Raw genomic sequence first — 20,596 nt, forward strand, 5'->3', positions numbered from 1 at the left:
TCATATTTACAGCTCCACATATTTCATTCCTCCATCATCGCCTGGGTTTACGTCATCTGCTTTCCCTTCAGGAGAGCGGCCGAGAAAAGAGCTTCCGGTATTGGCCCCGACTCGGCTCGCGACACAACACGGTGACGTACGGTCGCTTCAAGATCACAACGCGGTTCCGCACGGAGTCTGGATGCTACGCCACCACGGGGCTGAAGATCAAACACCTCCTGACGGGCCAAGAGAGAACGGTCTGGCACCTACAGTACATAGACTGGCCGGACCACGGGTGTCCTGAGGACTTGAAAGGCTTCCTGAGTGAGTGGGATCTGTCTCCGTTTATCCTTTTTAAGGTCATCAGATATCAACCTGGAAGACTGAAAATAGGACTTTTTTTGAGGGAAATTAAGATAACTAGGGAAGATGATCCCTTAGAAATTTTGAAAAGAACATTTAAATGTTCCGAAACTCGTTGTCAAAACTGCTGTATTAAATTATTGTGAGTGTTCTTGTCTTTTTTCCAGCTTACCTGGAGGAGATCCAGTCAGTGAGGAGACACACAAACAGCATCAGTGACCCAAAGAACACCAACCTACCTGTGCTGGTCCACTGCAGCGCTGGAGTGGGACGGACTGGTGTGGTCATCCTGTCTGAGATCATGATAGCCTGTCTGGAGCACAATGAGGTAATTTCCTCACTTCAAATAAAACCTGTGCACTACAGCTTTTTTTTTCCAAGTTAGGACCTCCTCTGGTGTATATTTTCTTTGCCATCTCTGTGTATTAAGATGAAACACTACCACCTCTCTCTCTTACTAAAAATCTGGTCTGGTTTCAGGCACTGGATGTCCCCAAATACCTGTTAAACCTGCGTCGTCAGAGAATGATAATGGTTCAGACCTTGTCTCAGTACACCTTCATCTACAAAGTCATCATCCAGTACCTCCGCAACTCCAGGCTCATATGAGCACAAGTGTCTGTCCGTGGTCACAGGTGATGGGGTGGAGTTGGATCCCAATTTATACCAAACTGCACTGCAATGATGCAGCTGTACGATTCTATTCACTACAGCAGTCAGTATTTTGGTAAACCCCATTTGGAGCAAGTATTAAACCAGGCAAGGCTGAAGGAAGGATGTGTGGAAGTACAAGAAAGAAGCCACATGAAGGAGCATGAAGACGTTTGACCTGCCTCTAATCAGTATTATATATATTATTTTTACATACATTATTGCTTAATAAAGCCCAGCACTTTTACTTTGCTGTACATAATGAACCAATGTGATGCTGCATTTAAAGAAAGTCATTATCATAGATGTGTATCAAAAACAGTTTCATTTAACAAAGGTTGCTTTTTTTAACAAGTATGTTTTTGATTGCTGTTTGGTAACTCTAGGTTCCGATAATGAAGGAAGTTTCTACAGTAATGAAGACAGAGTGGATAAAGGGTTGGATTTTAACTTCAACATGTGGCCTGTGGTGGTACAGGCAGGGGTTTGTCCCAGCATTGAACTTAATAAGAATATAGATTTACATTCAACAGAATGATGCTAATGTACACCATACACCCCATGATTTGGTATGAACAATCTTCATGTTCAAAAAGCCCTGGAACCCACTGAACATTATCTACAACAAATGTATATGCTCTGTCCAGAAAGAAGGTGGGAGGCGATGGATTGGTCTTTGTTAAACACTGGATTGATGCAAAGTAGAAAAACATTGCACAGGTTCCAGACGCAGGTTTTTTGCGTAGAACTTGAATTTTTATACTCTATTTTTCATCCCTTTTCTTTAATCATGAGAACCGAGTGCTGTATGTGAACAAAATCAGTATATTTAAGATATTTTGTCAGGACAAAGTAGCTATATATCTACCCTGTACGTCTGTATAATATGAAGGAAGTTTCATTTAATGCTTGTTTGATTGCAGTGATGTGTTTATTAATGCCAATTGATACATTTAAGAAACATCCCTGCAAGAAGTATAAGTATTGGAAACAAAAATGATCATTCTTGAATTAGGCTTAGATCCCTTAAGTTCTGACAGTTGGGCCTTTGTGTCAATAAGTACATAAAAACTAGGACGTGAGGCCGTTTGACACTATTGAGATGTAACGAACAGCACTGTGCAGCGTGTTGCTTTGGTGCACAGTAGACATCTATGGAACAAACCAGTACTCGTTTCAGTATTCTGTCTGCTACACTTGTTTTCACTCCAGAGTGAAGAGTGCAGACACTTCCTGCTGACTCTTATTGAACAATTTCATTTCCCACTGCAGCTATAGCGAATATTTTCAGAGCCCCATTGTGAATTTCACCCGTACAGAAACGAGGCTTGCAGGCACGGCAAAGTTTACATGAAGTCAAATATACATTTTAACAATGTCAATTTGAAATAATTTGCCTACATTATCAATTAAAAAGGCAGCAACTTAATCTATGTGGCCAAAGTGAAGCGGTTGTTAATCCCTCAGTGTCCCGATGTGTGTGTTGGTGTCACATGCGTGGGCAGTGATCTGACTTAACTGGAGATAAATACGTCTCCACTGATGAGATGTGTTTGGACTGGATCTTAAGATCTGCCCCGTATGAATTTGCTTCAGGTTTTGTGTTTTAAAATACTGATTGAGTCTTAGTGCAGAGACTTAAAAAGAGTGATTTTTGTGGCCAAGGTGTAACAGTTTTGTCCATGTACAGGTATGTTGTTCATAATGTACACAATGTAAAAAATGTCTTTTATGAATATTGGATAATGTACAAACTATGTATAAACTTGTATCTATTGAACACAAAATGATATGCCATTGGGAAGAAAGAGTGTGGAACATCTTTTCAGCAAATAAATATTTGGAAATATATAAGTTTCTATTCAGTTAAAGATAACCTGGTTTCTTTGTTTACATCAATCTATCATGCGACCTTGTGGTAGGAAGTAGCCAGTGGTTCTCAATGTCTGGTTGCACCATTTCAGTATCCGTTACATCAACATATGGTGCTTACATCATTGGAAGAGATCTTTATTATATTAATTCAGAGGTGAAAAAGGTTCACAACTGGTACAGAATCAAGGAAATTAAGTGAAAGCTGATATTTTTTAGTCTCAAATGTAAAATACAGATTTTAAAACTTCTTAGCATCCTTTCAGTCTTCAGGGTTTCACATTTTCACATCACTCTTTAGTCAGGGAACATTAGCCTTTAACTTCATCTTCAACATTCCTCACTCCATCTTTGATCCTTTTAACTTCAATTACGTGATCTTAAAAAGGCAAAATGTTTATGGTAACAAACTTGTTTTATACTAAAAAGAAATTATGTAGTGTTTTTGTCCCCTCGACTTCGACTGCAAACTAATTGAGAAAGTATACACTCAATTAGTGTTAGTTAGCATTTTTTCCCCAAAATTGGAAAGATAATTTTAGTTTTCCCAGTTGTGAGCAGCTCCTCCATTTCCATTGCTCACTGCATTGTGGTAGAGTCTCAACATACTCCAAAGTCAAGAGTTTTTTTGTACTCATACAGTTTTAAGTACCTAAATTTAGTCACTTTTACAGTGTGAACAGAATACATACTCAAACCCTCTTTAGAATCAGTATGTAGTATAGACAGTATTATGGTCCAATGCAGATGTTGGATCATTTGTTCTTGAACAAAAAAGTACTTTTAGTGATTGGTATTTCTTTCCACTTAAAAACACTGATGAGAAAATGAAAAAGCAAAACAAAACACTGATAAAAGTAAAAAAAGAAAAGATGAGCATTATAAATAATCTAATCTAATAATCTGTTTTACTGTTATTACATTACAAAATAATTTGTCCCTACATAGAAAACAGAAATTAGTTCATGTTCATGACACGGACTTAAAAAACAACAACAAGATCAATCAGTAGAAATTAATACTGGTACCTCCCTCTCTTTCCACCATGTCCTCCATGGTTCCATCCACCTCCTCTCCAACCTCCTCCTCTTGCACTACCACCTCCTCCCCATCCACCACCACCACCACCTCCTCTTCCCCTACCTCCTCCTCCCCAGCCACCCCCTCTTCCTCCATCTTGTCTTTTTTGCCAGGGTGGCATCTCAGGAGGCGGGGCTTGTATCTCTGAGGGACGTCCTCCTCTGTCTGGGACTCTCCCCATCAGGATCTGTGGATAAGAGAGAAGACGAGAGATGTGTCAAAAGAAAGCACCAGACTTCAGCCATTCATTTGGAAAGAGGGAAAGGTTATTCTATACCTTGTTGACAGCACAAGCAGTCTTCTCCCTGCTGGTGCCGCTGCTGGTCTTCACCACGTTGCAGATGTCTTCTCTGGCTGCCAGCAGCTCAGCCATACCCACTGTGGACTGTAGCCTCAGAGAGTGTCTCCTTGGCTGATAGACCTTCGCCATGCTGTCCACCTTGACCTGACAAACCACAGAGAAACACAAGATAAAATCAGCTTCTTCTCCCATAATTATCATCAGTTGAGTGGTGGAGAAGGAGTGCAAAAAAACAGTGCGATTGTTATATAAACGTGCCTTGGCTCTGTCTGACCATCCGAATGACTGAACTGTGACATCCAGCCGTTTGATCAGCATTCTGCGCCGACACTCGTACTCTGAAGACAGAGCTGTGTTTATGTTGTGCAACTTCTCCTGCAGAGATATATAAAAAAAAAAAAAAAAAAAAAAAGAGAGAAATTAGTTCAATTAAAAGGCACTTCATATGACGTGGTTTGTCTAGACGTTCTTCTACTTACCCATTGTTCACTGCATAGAGATTTCTTTAGCACTGGGTCTCCAATGGAGCTATTTGGAAGATCTTTATGTACTTCTTCCACCTACAATCACACACAATGCATGTAATGCATTACCATAATACAAAAAGGACAAACAATGCAGCGATCTAAAATAGCACAGTACAACACAAGAACAGGTGTGACTCAATGCGTGCCTCCAAGACAAATGTATTTGCCATTCAATTGAGCCTTTGCTTAAATAGGGACAGAATCAAAAGGAAGGTCCCTCATAGAGTTACAGTTGCTGCCCCCCAAAAACACATCCCCTTCAATCAAATGGTAGAGATCATTGCAGACAGGACACAAGGGAACATGGCCAGTTAACAGCTTATTAAGATATTTATGGAGCAACGCCATGTGATGGCTTAAACATTGCTTGTAACATGTTCAAATTAATATAAAACCTAACAGGAAGCAAATCCAAGGAAGTTGGCTGTGGTTTTGGAATAGTTTTGCCACACTACATTGTCCAAATCAGGGGGACAACAAAGACTCCCACAGGGTATTTTTGGTGGCCCAGATATAAATTTACTTAAACAGCATTAAATAGTCCCACCTTGTCTTGGACTTGAGATAAAACTCCAGCTGCATCCTGTCCTCTGGGCTCTGGTAGGTCCAAGGTTTCACAGATTGACAGGAGTTCCTGATGCACCGGACTCTTTTCTTGTTGTTTATGAGCGAGCCCTCTGCTCATCACGATCTGCGCTGCCTGGAGCTCAGAGCTCAGGAACACTTCACAAGAAAAATCATATGCGTAAGTAACTCACACAGAGAGCTTGTAGCGCAATGATTAAAATAAGACGCATGATTCGATTACATACAGACAAACTTCAGATGATCTTTTGCATTTCGTACAATGCCCTTAAGAATCCCTGAAACGATTTCTACATAAGGACAGTGCAACTCTTTCAGCAGACCACTCATCTCCACCTGAAGGCTGTCCATGTCATCTGTAGATGGGGAAACAGGGTTCATGAGGGAGGAACAAAAACCTTTGATCGTCAGAATCAGGTGTGAATGGATGTGGCTCACCTGGACCGGCAGTAATGCTCTCCTCCAGATCACACAGCGGCTTTAACTTGGATGCCAGCCACCTGCACAGGTCCACATACTCAGGCGACGACAGGCCTCCCTCTGCGGCTCCGAGCAGCACCTTCTCCTCCAGCAGAGGACCGTCATAGCTACGGAAGGTGACAAAGTGGTCAAATAAGCCTCGACACCTACAAAGATTAAATGGACGTATAGCTACTGTACGACTGGCTATTGCAGCCACGCCATACCGTATACAACACGCAGAGAGAACATTATCTTGAATGCGACTTGAAAGCTAAACAAGTAGCGTGCTATGCTAACAGTAAATTAGCTTACCCAAGCTGCTCTAACGAGTCCAAAATGTCGCACTCCATCGCTGAATCCGTGAAGATTTTTAGTTAGTCTACTGAAAACATTATACGGATAACACTATGTCAACATATACAGATTTTGCCCCTATTCATTTCTGCGGCACTCTCACGCCTCCTTACTGTTCCGGTTAAGTATGTGAGCCGGAGTGAAACGTGCGACGTTAATTCTATGGTTCCGCCCCAGTACTAGGTTACTTATATAAGTTACCACAAAAGAAAACGGCACTTTATAAGTCAAAATGTATTTTAAAAGAGCAGTAACAGCAGTAAGTAACTGTAAATGATAGCTATATTCAGTGTTAAATTGACAAAAAATTTGGACATGTGTATCTTCAAATGTGTGCAGATTAATGCTGTCAACGCTGCTGAAATAGGTTGACAACATTCTCTAAAATCCTCATGTCTTAAATGCATTGTTTTTGGCAAGATACAATTTGTTCCTGAAAGGTTAACATTTTAGATTTTTACCAGATATAAGCTGTATGTTATGACCCCATCTCATTTTAAATGTAAAATATGAATATGCAAAGTATCAAGTACAGTTATGTTAAATGTAGTGCAATAAAAAAATACATTACTGTCCTGTTTAATATAGTGGAGTAAAGGCATAAACTTAGGAAATTGAATTAGATAAAAATGATGCCTAAAATTACCTCAATTAAGACTTGAGTTGTTGTAAATGCTTGTTTTAGTTTTCATTCATGTTCCCTGACAGTAAATAGTTAATTTACACCACATAACACACACTCTCTTGTTCAGTAATATGAGGATAAGAAGTGCTGTTGTAAGATGTGTTACAACCCGGATCAAAGGCTGCATCATGAATGGGAGACCAGACGAGTTCAGTGATAACCACATATTTAAAGAATATACAAACTAAACAAACATGGAGTCAGTAATCAGTCATATCAGCATGTGTGGATGTGTGAAAATGTCTGAACCAAACTAAACAGCAGCCAAGGAAGAGCCAAGATCCCTGTTCAGGTGCTGAATCTTCATAGCTGGAATTCCCACCAGGCTCAGGTGTGGCTCACTTAAGTTAGCTGGATAAGCTTGCCACGCCCCCGTAAAAAAATGGCAGCTCCCTTCCTCAGAGATCCCATTGTTGAAGGAGCGATATTAGTTAGATTAGCGTTTTATAGGGAGAGAGTTCTTCGAGATCGCCAAGATCCGTTATCACATCATGATGACTTCCTATACGAGCGCTATCGATTCTGCCGAAAAGGAATCATTTATTTACAAGACCTTCTCGAGCCATACATTGCGAACACCACACGCCGCAGCCGAGCATTGACTGTCTCACAGACTGCATGCATAGCCTTGCGCTTTTTTGCGAGTGGTACATTTTTGTACAGCGTCGGCGATGCGGAGAACATCGGGAAAGCCGCTGCATGCCGTGCTGTTCGTAAAGTTTATTTGGCGCTTGAAAAACGTATGGATGTGTTCAATACATTACCATGGCACATATTGTATTGACTCACCATTCTGAATAATGTTTTTGTGCTTAGTTTTTACTTGCTCCCATATCCTCTTGATGGCTGGGTTGCAACTACATGGGGGTTGAAAGCACTCATAATTATATGACAGTGTTATTAGTACACCATAGCATATCATTATTGTAGAACATGATTAAGGTGGACTCGTGATAAGAATAGAGAGAATCACACACACTTTCTTTTCACTGCTTCAATTGATTGAATTTCTGATTATGAATAATACATACATACAGGGGCGTTTCTAGGATCCAAAGAAAGGGGGGGCTTAGTCCCAAGGGGAGGGGCATGTTTGCGCACGCAGCGCGTGGCAATTGTTTTTGGGGCCGCGGATATCAATTGTTTCTGACAGTTCATATATTGGTTGAATCAGAAAGAGTGATTTTGCTCTGTAGTTTTGCTTGCATTCAGTATATGATAACAACAGACAGAGTCAAATATGAACTTTTCTCAAATAAAGAGAGACAAATAATTTTCCTGCTTGTAAAGGAAAGACGGATAAACTAGCTTTCATATCCGCGTCACTCCCAAATGCTAATTCTTAAAAGGGACCGCACACAATAGATGGAGAATGGACCTGACAGTGTCAACTTTTGAGTTGTTTACTTGTTTTATTATGAGCAGAAGGGAATAAGATTTTGATCAACGTTTACATCTATTTTGTGGTCCGTGTAGTTTTTACATACCAGTGATATTTTATGCTCAATTGGACACTCAGTATACTGTCAAATATACCATTAACTGATTATAAACAACATTATATAGGGACTGATATTATTGTTTTGAAATACTAGAGATATATATTAATGCCAAAGAATAGAGAGATGTCGATAGTTATTTCTTGTATTTCGAATTTGCTCGTTCACTCTTGCTCACTGGAGACAGTTTCTAACGAAATAGCCAAGTTAGCTAGCTAGCTTAGTGTTAACATAGCCCACTACTATATTCCCTTTCATTTGCCTCAAGTAAACCTAAATGTAAGCAGGTGACAATCGTTAACAACTACAGATAGCCACATTCTGTAACTACCTGTACTTACAATTTCACTCGGTGCATCATTTACTTTGAGTTAACGTTAAACTCCTTGGCTATAATCCTGGCTGTCGTTGACGAGAGACGTTACTTGGCAGAGTGAGAAAGCCAGCGCAGCAGCCTCCCCAAGGTCCTAGTGCCCGGGCGTTTATATGTTCAGTATGATGATATAGATTGTAATTTGAAGAGAAAACATACAAACCAGAACGCACGCACATATGTAGCATGTTAGAGTTATAAATAACTTGTCCATGTGAGAAACAACTGTTTAATTTAATGACATCACCAAAATAAAATAAAAAAAAATATATTTTTTTTTAAAGCCAATAATGCCAAATTATTTGGGGGGGCTGAAGAACATTTTAGGGGGGCTTCCTAACGACGCCCCTGCATACATACTGATCCGCCCATACACAGATTTGCACACTCCTACTTCTATATGGTAATCTACACATACATGTATATACACATATATAGCACATGATACATAAGCGCAGAGATAATTATTTTGGCTAGCAAGATCTCATTCGATGATGCATTCCATGAAGCCTACTGCCAGCAGGCACATTTAAAGAAATATAATCTGATTGATTGGGGTGATGAGGCACTTAAAATTAGCCTATACATTTTCCCAACACTTACGCATTTAACTTGTCTGCGATATTTTGCTATGCTTCTTGTCTAGCCCTCGCAGCGGTGGCGGTGTTAGATTTTGCCATGATTATGGTCTTGAATTCCTCATATGAGTTCATGATCATCTCCTGCTCGCCAGCGGATAAAAAAAGAGGCTCTTTCTTTGACTTTATTTGCCATTCTACCGTTAGAAAATCATGGTTTCGGTGATTGACGCTTCCCCCTTTTGAAGTAGGACGGGCACGCGCAATTATCCTGATAACTGACGCCTTGTTCGAATTAACGAGATTGTTTGAGCGCGGATCAGCCTTTGGGAAACCATTATCACCTGACATCAATCATCGGGTTAATTTAAGCTAGCTAATAGGACATTTGATCGACTTAGTTGAACCACGTACGAGGAACGGGGCCCAGACCAGTTAAAAGTGATAAATAAGCACATTTATTTAAATACATGAACAAAACAAACACGGCGATTCAGTAATGTCAGCATGTGCAAAAATGTCTGAAACAAACTAAACAGCAGCCAAGGAAATGTTGAGTCTTCATAGCTGGAACTCCCACCAGGCTCAGGTGTGGCTCATCAGCTGACGAGCAACAACCTGAAAGACAAATTAGAGCCAGCAAACAGGACACAGACCAACAACTGTTAATTATTTTCATTATGAATTAATTTTTTCCCCTGTTTAATCATTACAGAGAAAAGAATAGCACAATTGTCACAATTTCCTAGAGCCCAAGATGACATTTTCAAACGTCTTGTTTTGCCCGACCAACAGTCCAAAACTCTATAACATATCTAGTATACAATAACATAAAACAGATGATCAGCATATTATCACATTTGAGAAGCTGGAACCAAAGAATGTTTGGCAATTTTGGCTTAAACCCACACGATAATTACATTAGTCATTTAGCAGACGCTTTAATCCAAAGCGACTTACAATTCAGTATCTATCTATACACCGTAGACACAGCTACGGGAGTAATTCTGGGGTTAAGTGTCTTGCTCAAGGACACATTGACATGAGACTAGTGGATCAAACCGCCGACCTTCTGATTGAAAGGCGGCCCTGCTCTCCACTTATCCACGGTCACCACGTAATTGATTATCAGGTTGTTGTTTTTTACAATTAGAACAAATTGTTTCAGCTCAACTTTTGGTATTTCTGGTCAAATGTATCTGTCTGGATTTTACACACATAAAGGGTCTGTCTTTGAAATGCAGAAGTAGAATTTACTGAAGATTTCAGTCTGGAATAGTTGAAGTATTTATAAAGCAAGAAGAAGGTTATTCAAATGAGCTCCTACTCACAGAACACTCGAGCATGTGCACTTGGTTTGTCTACAACACTTATTTTTGTTCTTTTTACAAGGAATAAAAGAAACGCAATCAAGCATACAGCAAAAGATTAAAACTCACCATTTTATTATGATAATGTTATTTGATATGTCAAATTACAAGTGTATGATGTAACATAAAAACAGTTACAAACATATGTATGCATATTTACATTATATATTTATGAAAAGTAACGAGCTACATCTGTATAAAGAAAATACAACTATGACATGAGTTATTGGGACTATAAATCATATACTTGGTATTCTCGAACCATGAGAAGAAATACCTAGACGTGTAGGAACTAATAGAACCGGAACGAGAGATGTTAAATTATAAAATGGAAACTAGGATGGACGTGAGGCACTTTTTTGAGGTTGTCAGGATGTGAAAGCCGATGGCACTAAGAAACTTCAAGGGGAAAAAAATAGATGCACAGGAAAGAAATATGCACACAGAGAGAGTGAAAGAAAGGAAAAAAGAAAGTAAAACAGGCAGTGTTTACAGAATAGTTAAGAGTAGTACCATTTATACTGCAAGTTTCAAAACACAAATGTCTTCCACTATTTAGAACTAATCACATAAATGTTACATCAAGCGCTGTAAGATGAAAACAAAATTACATATAGTATCAGTGCACCAAAGCATTGGAGAATTGAAACATAACCACTCAACTGCTGTGAAAAGTAACCTTTTAAAACGATACACTGAAGAGAAACAGGTTTATATAGCTTTTTTTCTTTTTTAATCTACACAATGTCAATAATGTATACTTGTATGCATTCCCAAAGATATGCACAATTTCCAAGATTGAAAGAGGATAAAAGACTAGCAGCAAAGTGGTTAAAACTGAAGTCTTATATAATGCAGGTCAAAAAAATATATATATTAAAGCAGACAGACACATGTTGCATATATAATACAGTACATGACAGGAAGTTGCACTGTGCTGGTTAATGCAGAATGAGAAGTGTTATTTCAGCATTCTCTACACTTTGTATAAATGCACGTCCTACATTTTGCTTCTCAGCCAGCAAGTTTTAAATCAGGTTCATCAAACCTTGGTTCAGCTTGCAAAAATAATGCAGGGCAATCCAATTACAATGGGAGAATATGACAGCCAACCAAACATTTGGTTACACACCAACCCCGCACGCACATAGCCAGCACGCTGGAAACACACTCCCTCCCACACCCACGCACACGCACTCGCTCGCTCATGGGCACACAAGAACACACATGTATAGTAACACTTGTGCACCTACACACATGCACAAGTGTCCACTTCATCAAGCAGAGCAATCAAACATTTAAAAACTCTCTGTCATGGTTATATGCTGTTGGAGAATTAGGGTTTAACAGTCGTTCATAGCTGATTTTCTCTGTCAACACAATAAAATTAGTGATTGTATCTAGCAGCTTTATATGTACATATGTATATATACACATATATATATGTACGTACATACATATATATATACACATATATACACATAAATATATGTACGTACATATATATATATATATATACATATATATATATACATACATACATACATGTACATACATATGTGTCTGTATATATATATAGTACATATACACATATACATATATATATATATCAGGATTTTGAAACAAGTGGACTGCCACTACTGTACCGTGTTATACAGGCACTATCCTTCCTTCTACCGTACAAAACTAGAGAGAGAAACTCTTATTAGAAGCTCAATAGTAGTTTCCATCACACACGCCCTCTACTTTTCAATGTGAAATAATACTAAAAGGTGACCTATGTACATAATGCTGTCAATTGAAGCTACAGTATATGCTGACAGCAACGATAAATACATCTCTATCTTTAAAATTTCAAAGACCAAAAAAAAAAGATGGGATTATTATCAGAACTTAAATATAGTGTTACGTATTTACAGGTTGTTTGGAGTTTGGTACTAGGGGTTGGTCGTCTTACCTACGTAGCGTTAAAGTGTCCTGTCCCGCCACTGACTCAGTCTGCAGAGAGGTCAATGCGTTTCCCACTTTAGAAAGTTTGCATAGAAAGTAAAGGGAGCGTTGGTGGAGTTAGGAAAATAAACGTTTCTCCTGAAATCCAGTCTTGTCGTGACCGAGGTGCCACGACATTATCTTTAACCAGGAGTGATGGGAGGTGAGAGGACATGCATATCCTTTAAGGTTGAATCACAATTTCAAAACATGCCAATGCCTTAGTTTGGGATCATTTCATCGGTTATTGCAGCTAGACGTCCAAACTGAACGATTGTTACTGTTAGGAGTTAGTTGTTGTTCAGACTAGTTTAAAGTCAACGATGGTTTAGCGAGAAAGACATGTTAAATTTAAAATGGTTCTACTCGTATTGGAGGGAATATTTAAACACAACTAGTGTCCCTGTTACCCAAAAGATCTTAAGAGTAGTTTGACGTTGGGGAATTATGCTTATTTGGTCTCTTGTTGAGAGTTAACTGAGAAGAAGATTGATTTCAATCTCATATCTAGCTGATAAATATGGAACTAGAGCCAGCAGCTGCTTAGCTTGGCATAAAGACTAAAAACAGGGAAATAGTCCCACACATGACTAGTAATACTACAAATTGTAATTTTACTCTTTGTTTTTGTACAAATAGAACAAATGAGATGTAACATGTTAATTTGTGAATGTTACAGGTGCTGGTAGGCAGAGTAGTTACATTCGGACAGAGCCAGGCTCGCCCCCTTTCAAGTGTTTATGCTAAGCTAAGCAGCTGCAAGCTTCAGCATTACAACAGATGGACATGTCGGTGTAATCGATCTTCCAATCTAACCTTCGGAAAGAAAGCAAATAAGTGAATTCCCAGTTTGATTTGATGCTTCGGGAAACAGGACGCTGTTACAAGTCAAAGCCTTAATCACAGTCAGTGGAGACGTTACATGACACCGGATCAACAGCACGCGCGCGCGCACACACACACACACACACACACACACACACACACACACACACACACACACACACACACACACACACACACACACACACACACACACACACACACACACACACACACACCTGTATGTTGTTTTTTTTTTTTTTAATAGCCAAGATGCTCAGCATTCCTGAAACAATGTCATTCATTCAGGGCCTGTTAAATAAAGACTTACGGAAGCGGCGGACTTTTCAGAGACAAAGAAATACCACATTAAAACAGGATATGAGGGCAAAATGAAACAAAACAAAGAAAAAAAATGGATTCATGGGACAAACATGGAAATTTGGAGAGGGTGCTGCAACCAAAGCTTGGAGAGCAGTGCTTTCAGGAGAGTTTTCCCCAATACCAAATTGAATCTTACAATAGAATAATTTATGTACAGACTCATTTTAAAATCTGAAGGATTCTCAATAAAAGAATGACCTAATTTAAGTGCCTCATCATTTAACCAAGGAGCACTGAAACCCCTTTACTCACCGAAACAAAACTTGCTGGTTGAGCAACATTTCAGCTTTTGTTTCACAAATAATTATAAAAATGAGCAGGAAAATAACAAATAAGAAACAAAAACACCAATTTCACTACAGCAGTAAATAACTGGACTAAAACTGAAATCCACTGGAGTAAATTAAATTATATCAGTTTCAATTTAAATGGTTCAAGAGGTTCTAATGCTATTTTCATGATGTGGATAAAAACTGTTTTGGGGAACTCAGCATGGTAAAGTCATTACCATTTTTTCCCTTCTAATCATGGAATCGATCCCTCTATTTTGGAATGCAATCAAATGGTCCAAATCACCTCGGAAAAGCAAGGTAATCATTTTGACATCTTAATGAATGTCAAAAGATATGCCGAGCAGTACCTCCAAAAACAAGCTGTTACCTTTTGATTTTGTTCAGCATTCCATGGAAAGGAAAACAAGGAATTGGCCATTCACCCGCCACAGAAACATCTCTCAAATGTTAAGATGGTGGTTAATTTACCGCAAGAACTTCAGGGGGGTACCATTTGTAGTAATTACATTGTCATCAAATGCTTAAGCCATGAAGGAAAGGCCACTGTTACCCAACTGTAAATTCACAAAAAAACAAGAACATATCCCTTTTAGCATACTCAAACAGCAAGTATTTTTTCTGAACGCAGAATAGTTTTGTTTTCTTTTTTTGTCATTAAGTTGTCGCTCTCTGTACAAAAGACAAATTTCCTTCATAAAGTTACACATTTCTTGCAGTAGAGTTCTGACATTGGTGGCCTGGCTTTGTCAATGCATGAGTGTGAATGTGAGAGAGAGGTGTGTGTGTGTGTGTGTGTGTGTGTGTGTGTGTGTGTGTGTGTACAGGTGTGTTTAGTAACATCTCCAAGTCTATTAATCTTGACGCTCCTCCTCATCTCCTCAGATTAAGCTCCTGAACGTAGCTTGATGCTCAGAGCTCCCACAAAGCATATGGTTTGTCCTCCACTACTGCTTGTCGGCGACAAACACAAACTGAAATCTCCAAAAGCCCTCAGAGCTGGGGATCAACAACATATCACCCCGTCTGAGGGGAATGAAAAAAGGATGCCGGCTTTTAATTTTCCGCTTTTATCCACTTCCTGTGTTAGCTAAGCTTTGAGGGTGTCCCAGAGTCCGTCGTCAGGTCACCCGGCGGCCTTGTGCTTGCCCCCACAGCAGCGGCAGGCCTCGCCACAGTGATGGCAGGCACGCAGAGGCAGGTAGCAGCACATGCAGGGCGCAATGAAGGACAATGCCACCAGGGCCAGCCAGCGCAGGCAGAACTGTTCGTCGGACGTGTCACACGAGCATGGGTCCGAGAAGTCGCCCTCGGAGTCGGACATGCAGTGGTACAACATGCTCTCGGCGCACAGCATGCAGCTGACTTTGTAGATGCACTGCTTGATCGGGTCGGGGGCGTCTTGACACTGCCCCCGCCAGTTGTCTTCGTGGTTGAACATCTCCCGACAGTAGATGCAGCGCGAACGCTCGCCGTCCTCTCGTCGCCGCCGGCCCTTCTTGTGCAGGGGCGAGGGCTGAGTCTTGATGGCCGTGTCCTTGCCCAGACCCAGCCCCATACCTGTTCCGATGCCCATGCCGGGGCCAGAGTGGGAGTCCCCACAGGGGCCGTCGGGGAAGAGGTACTCACACTTCTTACTGTCCAGTTTGTGGAAGGCGTTGGGGAAGTCCAGGTCCTCGCGGTCAGCCTCCTGTTTCCACATGACAGGGTGGCGGTAGTCCTCATAGCGGCGGATGAGCACGTCTTTGCGTGGGTTGATACGAACGATCTCCTCTTCGTCCATGTGAAAACTGACATGACGAGTCGACTTAAAGGAGACCTTAAGAGAAATTGAGAATTAGTTGGATTACTGAAAAAGAATGAAATGATCCGTTGCAGTTACTAAATATAATAAACACTGCACTCGTTGCATTTTATCTCACAAGCGTGTAATTCAAACTTTTGGAGATTCGATTAGTTGTGTGGGGGAGAGGCAGACCTGTGGAGGCAGGTAACGGCGGTTGCTGGAAGTGAACTCGTCGAAGGGTTGTGCACGGACGTAGCAGCCCCTGAATGGCTCGGTGGAGACGATGTTGTTCAGCTGAGAGAAGGGCTCTTTCATTGGGGTACAGATAGAGGGAGGCTCATCACACACCTGGAGGAAAAAAAAAAAAATCTAGTCAGTCAAGAAAAACTCTAATACACGTTATGTTTCCCCTCTGAGGGACACGCATCAAAGAAACTAAAAAACATCTGACATGATTCATCAATTAATTAGTTATATGACTTAATGACAAGAAGTATTGGTTGATGCCCTTAACATCTATGGTTCTCACAGTCCATCGTTGCTCGATCCATTCAGTTCTTGACAACAACCGTTTTGACTTTGGATGTGTAGGCTCTGGTGTGTGTGTGTGGGTGTGTGTATGTATTCCACTTGTAACCACCAGGGGGCATCCTGTGCCCACGCTTTGGCCAAAGGACTGTGCTGTGTGGCATGACCCAAGGCCCTTCTGTTAAGAACTCAGAGTTCTCATCAGCCTTGCATGTGTTCCCACGAACATTTTAACTGATGCAAAAAAAAAATCTACAAACACGGGCCTAAAAAAGAGGCACTTGAAAAAATGCGAATTAAAAAGGAGAGAGAAGCATTGGAAACCGTGTGAGGTGGAGCGAACGAGCGAACAATACTTCCTCCTCACGCCAAACAATCTCATAATTACAAGAGGTAAGCTCACTGTAGACATCAATCAAGAGGTGTCTATAAATAACATCTTGTGAATGCCACAGTCTCCATCAAGACACATTTGAACATATAAACACAGTTTCTAGAAATAGTTATTGGTCCAATCAAAGTGGTCTAATACTTCAGTACTCATGGCAACAACATTAAAAGTGATGGCTATTCATGATTCATGCGTGCAGAGGTGATGAGAGATGGGGGAGGATCGTCAGCTATTACATCAAGAGCTGTGTGATGATATTTCATGTCCAGCATCTCAGAACCATTTGTGTCATTTTCAGCTATATATGTAAATGACAATCGGGATGACTAAATTCAAAACGTAAACTTCAGTTGTACTTTCTTTATCAATACAGCCTCTACTGATAAACTGTCTGAGCATGATCCAAATAAACTGCAAAATAAAAAGGGTCTTCGAGGTTATATCTCTCGTCAAGTCCCACTCAGAAATAGACAAACGTGGACACACTCTGAGGCATCTTTACACGTACGGGTTCGTTCCAAACCATATTCAAGCCTTGTACACTGGCTAGCTGTCCCTCTTTTCCCACCTCATCAAGGCAGGGTTAGCTCTCTCTCTCTGTGTGTGTGTGTGTGTGTGTGTGTGTGTGTGTGTGTGTGTGTGTGTGTGTGTGTGTGTGTGTGTGTGTGTGTGTGTGTGTGTGTGTGTGGAGGAGGCTGCTGGCTCTGGTTAGTCAGTGCCGTGTGTAAAGTAGCCCACGCCAGTGCTTTAACGCACAGCGGAAATCTGGTTTGCTCCCAGCTGCTGCTACAGTAATTACTGTCCTGTGGTTGCTAAGACATGCTTCCTTTGACTTCTTTTTTCCCCCCTCTCTTTCTCTTCTTTTTTTCCCCTCTCTCTCCTCCGCTTGTCCCCCCCCCTAGACTGCTAACACATGGTGTGTGTGTGTGTGTGTGTGTGTGTGTCTTTCCTCCCTCTTTTGCCTCCAAACATACAGAGTGGTGTAGCGCACATCCACAGCATCTGCAAGGGAATGTGAGGAATAGGAGACAGTGGAGGGAGAGAAGAGAAAGAACAGAACAGGAAAAAATGACTTTGTGTTGTTTTCGTGAGTGAGTGAGTGAGTGAGTGAGTGAGAGTGAGAGAGAGAGAGAGAGAGAGAGAGAGAGAGAGAGAGAGAGAGAGAGTGAGAAAGGGAGCAAGAGGCCAAAGAGTCTGCCGAGGGAATGTCATAAACCAGCTCCAGCTGGAGAAATGCAGTACAGAACTTAAAAAGCCAGATGACAGCTGTGTGTGTATGTGAGAGAAAGAAAGGAGAGAGGGGTTGGGGGGGTGAAATGGGAAACAGACTTGGGCTTCCTTTTAAAGCGCTTGCCTAAATCCCACCATTCAAAGGCATGCGTGGGGGCCAATCTGGAGCTGAGCTGACCCCAGAGATGTGGCTGGGTGAGGGAGGAGAAGAGAGAGGAGGGGAGATGAGGGATGGAGGTGGTGGGAGCCAGGGGCAACATGGCCCCACACCATGGATCCATGCACTTCCGCCCTCAAAGGCACAGAGGCTCAGGACAGCGAAGGCTGGGGTCGACCCACATACTGAAACAGAACATGCTAGATCTCTGCATCAGACTGAGAGAAAATAAAAGATGATGCACATGGTCGGAGATTTGATCACAAAGACTAAATGCTTCACGTCTGCATATACGTTTCTCACTCTCTAAACATAGCGCATTTTGGGAAATACGCTAATTAGCTTTGTCACAGCGAGTTTGAGAAGAAGATCGATACCGCTCTGATATCGGTCAGCTAAATATGAAGCTACAATCAGCAGTTGGTTGAGCTTAGCTTAGCATTGAGTCTGGAAATGGGGAAACAGCTAGTGTGGCTCTGTCCAAAGGTAACAAAACCTGCCCATCTAATGCTCACATGTTATATTTTGTACAAAAAGTACAAAAGTTAAACTTCGGGCTTTGTACTAATTAAAACACAGTGATGTTAATCACAGATTTTGTTACCTTAGGACAGAGCCATGCTAGCTCTTTCCCCCTGTCTCCAGTCTTTATGCTAAGCTAACCAGCTGCTGGCTGTAGAGCTTCATATTAAAGACACATAATAGAGTAGTATGAATCTTATCTTATTCCTAGCAGCCAATAAATTCCCCCAAACTATTCCTTTAAAACGCAGTTCTTCCTAGCTCTGAGGTGCATTATGGAGCACGGCTGAAACCAACCTAGTCTGGAAGTTTCTGGTCCGTGAGTGAGGCTGTAAAAGTCAACTGGCCAACAAAACCTCTGTGTACTAAACTGATAAGCGAAAACTTCCTGCCAGCGCTAAATTAGATGCGGATGTTTTCTTGTGGCATTCGGGGGAACACATTTTTCTTTGTACTAGCGGAAGGACTGTGGTGGTACAGCATGATTCCTGGCAATGGGTCATCACAGCTGAGAAGGGTGTTGTGCAACCACGTTTGTTTTTTTTCTTCTTTCTTTTTAACATAGGTCAAATATGTTGCATGCGCATATAATGTGCATGTGTGTGTTTCTGTGTGAGAGGAAGAATGTGGTAAGCTTGTGAAGGGCATACAAGTGGGTGCTGAGCCTCAGTGGGCAGGATGTGGGTGGAGGAGGAGACCGTCTTGAGCGCATGTAGATCGACACGCACGCACCACAAGCACATGCATGGGAAAAAGCGCACGAGTCAAAGCGCTTTGTGGCGACGCAAGGCTATCACTAATTCCATTAAATTGTGAGATGTTTTTAGAGATGTCTGAATCTAATCAAGGAACTAAACAAGGCTTGATGGTGACCTCCCATGCTGATGAGACACTGGTGTCTCCATAAGGTCAAAACAGGGCCGATCTCTTTCTAAACTAAAGACTAGCGGATAGAATCTTCTATTTATCTATCTATCTATCTATCTATCTATCTATCTATCTATCTATCTATCTATCTATCTATCTTACCATGCTATACACCGTATTTCTCCTCGAGCGGTTACCTGTACAAACAGTGACTTTATGACGGGGTGTAAAGCAGCACATCTTGTTGTGTGCTGTTATTCGCTGGTTCTCTGGCTGCAGCCACCGGTTTACTTCTCTTCCTCTGTAGCCCAGGTCTCCGACCGCAACATTCGGATGCCAAATCACCATGGTGACACCCTCAGTGGCTCACTCACTGAACCTTGTGAACACCCCCCCCCCCCGCTGCCTAGCAACAGTGGTGCCGTTTGGATTTCCTGTATGTTCAAGTTGATTCCTTAAAGAGGAACTTTGCCCCAGGAACAGGAATGCAGCCCTCCCTCCTTCTCCCTCCTCTTCTAGTCCACACCATGCAGGATGTAAGATACTGGGCAGGTCAAAGGTGGCGACTAGAAATTAAGTCATGGGAGGTACAGTGTGATGTCAGGGGCATTTTCAATAAAAGGTAAGTCAGCAAAAACTAGAAACACCATGCAGTGCCCTGCAACAAATACTTGTTGAGGCTACGATTTTTGGGGATTTGTCTGTTGACTCAATTCTTTAGTACGTTTTGAAGCTGCATTTTTTTGTACAGCACAAACTACAGTGTGAAAAAAAATGACCAGAGTTGAATCAACACCTCTTTAAAACAGTATCAACAGTCATTAATTATAGGTTTGGACAGGACTGTTGTATGTATTAGACGGTTTCTTGTGTGCATTACAAGAACGGCCCTCCCTCCCTCCCACGTATGTGTCTTTTCACCTACTTTGCAATCAGAAGCATAACAGG

The 20,596-nt window shown here is 41.2% G+C and overlaps 3 protein-coding genes across 6 annotated transcripts in view; 1 reads left to right on the top strand and 2 right to left on the bottom strand.

The window, feature by feature from the left end:
* ptpn21 (protein tyrosine phosphatase non-receptor type 21) overlaps nucleotides 1-2,861 on the top strand; it is a 15,306-nt gene extending 12,445 nt beyond the window's left edge. For all 4 annotated transcript variants that reach the window (XM_068717843.1, XM_068717840.1, XM_068717844.1 and 1 more), the window contains 3 exons: nucleotides 72-306; nucleotides 513-673; nucleotides 826-2,861. In XM_068717843.1, the coding sequence (XP_068573944.1) occupies nucleotides 72-306; nucleotides 513-673; nucleotides 826-954 (525 nt within the window). In that variant the 3' untranslated portion in view covers nucleotides 955-2,861. The remainder of the gene's footprint in view (nucleotides 1-71; nucleotides 307-512; nucleotides 674-825) is intronic.
* Nucleotides 2,862-2,990: 129 nt separating this feature from the next.
* fam98b (family with sequence similarity 98 member B) lies at nucleotides 2,991-6,303 on the bottom strand. The gene is made up of 8 exons (XM_068717845.1): nucleotides 6,136-6,303; nucleotides 5,800-5,948; nucleotides 5,589-5,717; nucleotides 5,324-5,499; nucleotides 4,729-4,809; nucleotides 4,508-4,624; nucleotides 4,226-4,393; nucleotides 2,991-4,135 (listed from the first exon to the last, which is right to left on the bottom strand). Exons 1-8 carry the CDS (start codon nucleotides 6,171-6,173, stop codon nucleotides 3,884-3,886), a joined length of 1,110 nt encoding a protein of 369 aa, XP_068573946.1. The 5' UTR covers nucleotides 6,174-6,303; the 3' UTR covers nucleotides 2,991-3,883.
* Nucleotides 6,304-10,740: 4,437 nt separating this feature from the next.
* The window catches only part of spred1 (sprouty related EVH1 domain containing 1), a 31,907-nt gene continuing 22,051 nt past the window's right edge, over nucleotides 10,741-20,596 (bottom strand). Inside the window, exons 5-6 of the mRNA XM_068717847.1 lie at nucleotides 16,146-16,301; nucleotides 10,741-15,986 (exon numbers count right to left, since the gene is read on the bottom strand). Of these exons, the coding sequence (XP_068573948.1) occupies nucleotides 15,294-15,986; nucleotides 16,146-16,301 (849 nt within the window). The 3' untranslated portion in view covers nucleotides 10,741-15,293. The remainder of the gene's footprint in view (nucleotides 15,987-16,145; nucleotides 16,302-20,596) is intronic.

The sequence above is a fragment of the Cebidichthys violaceus genome, unplaced genomic scaffold, assembly GCF_023349555.1.
Source record: "Cebidichthys violaceus isolate CVI_PGR_0920_01 unplaced genomic scaffold, fCebVio1.0.p SCAF_22, whole genome shotgun sequence".
In the NCBI taxonomy this organism is placed as follows: Eukaryota; Metazoa; Chordata; class Actinopteri; order Perciformes; family Stichaeidae; genus Cebidichthys; species Cebidichthys violaceus.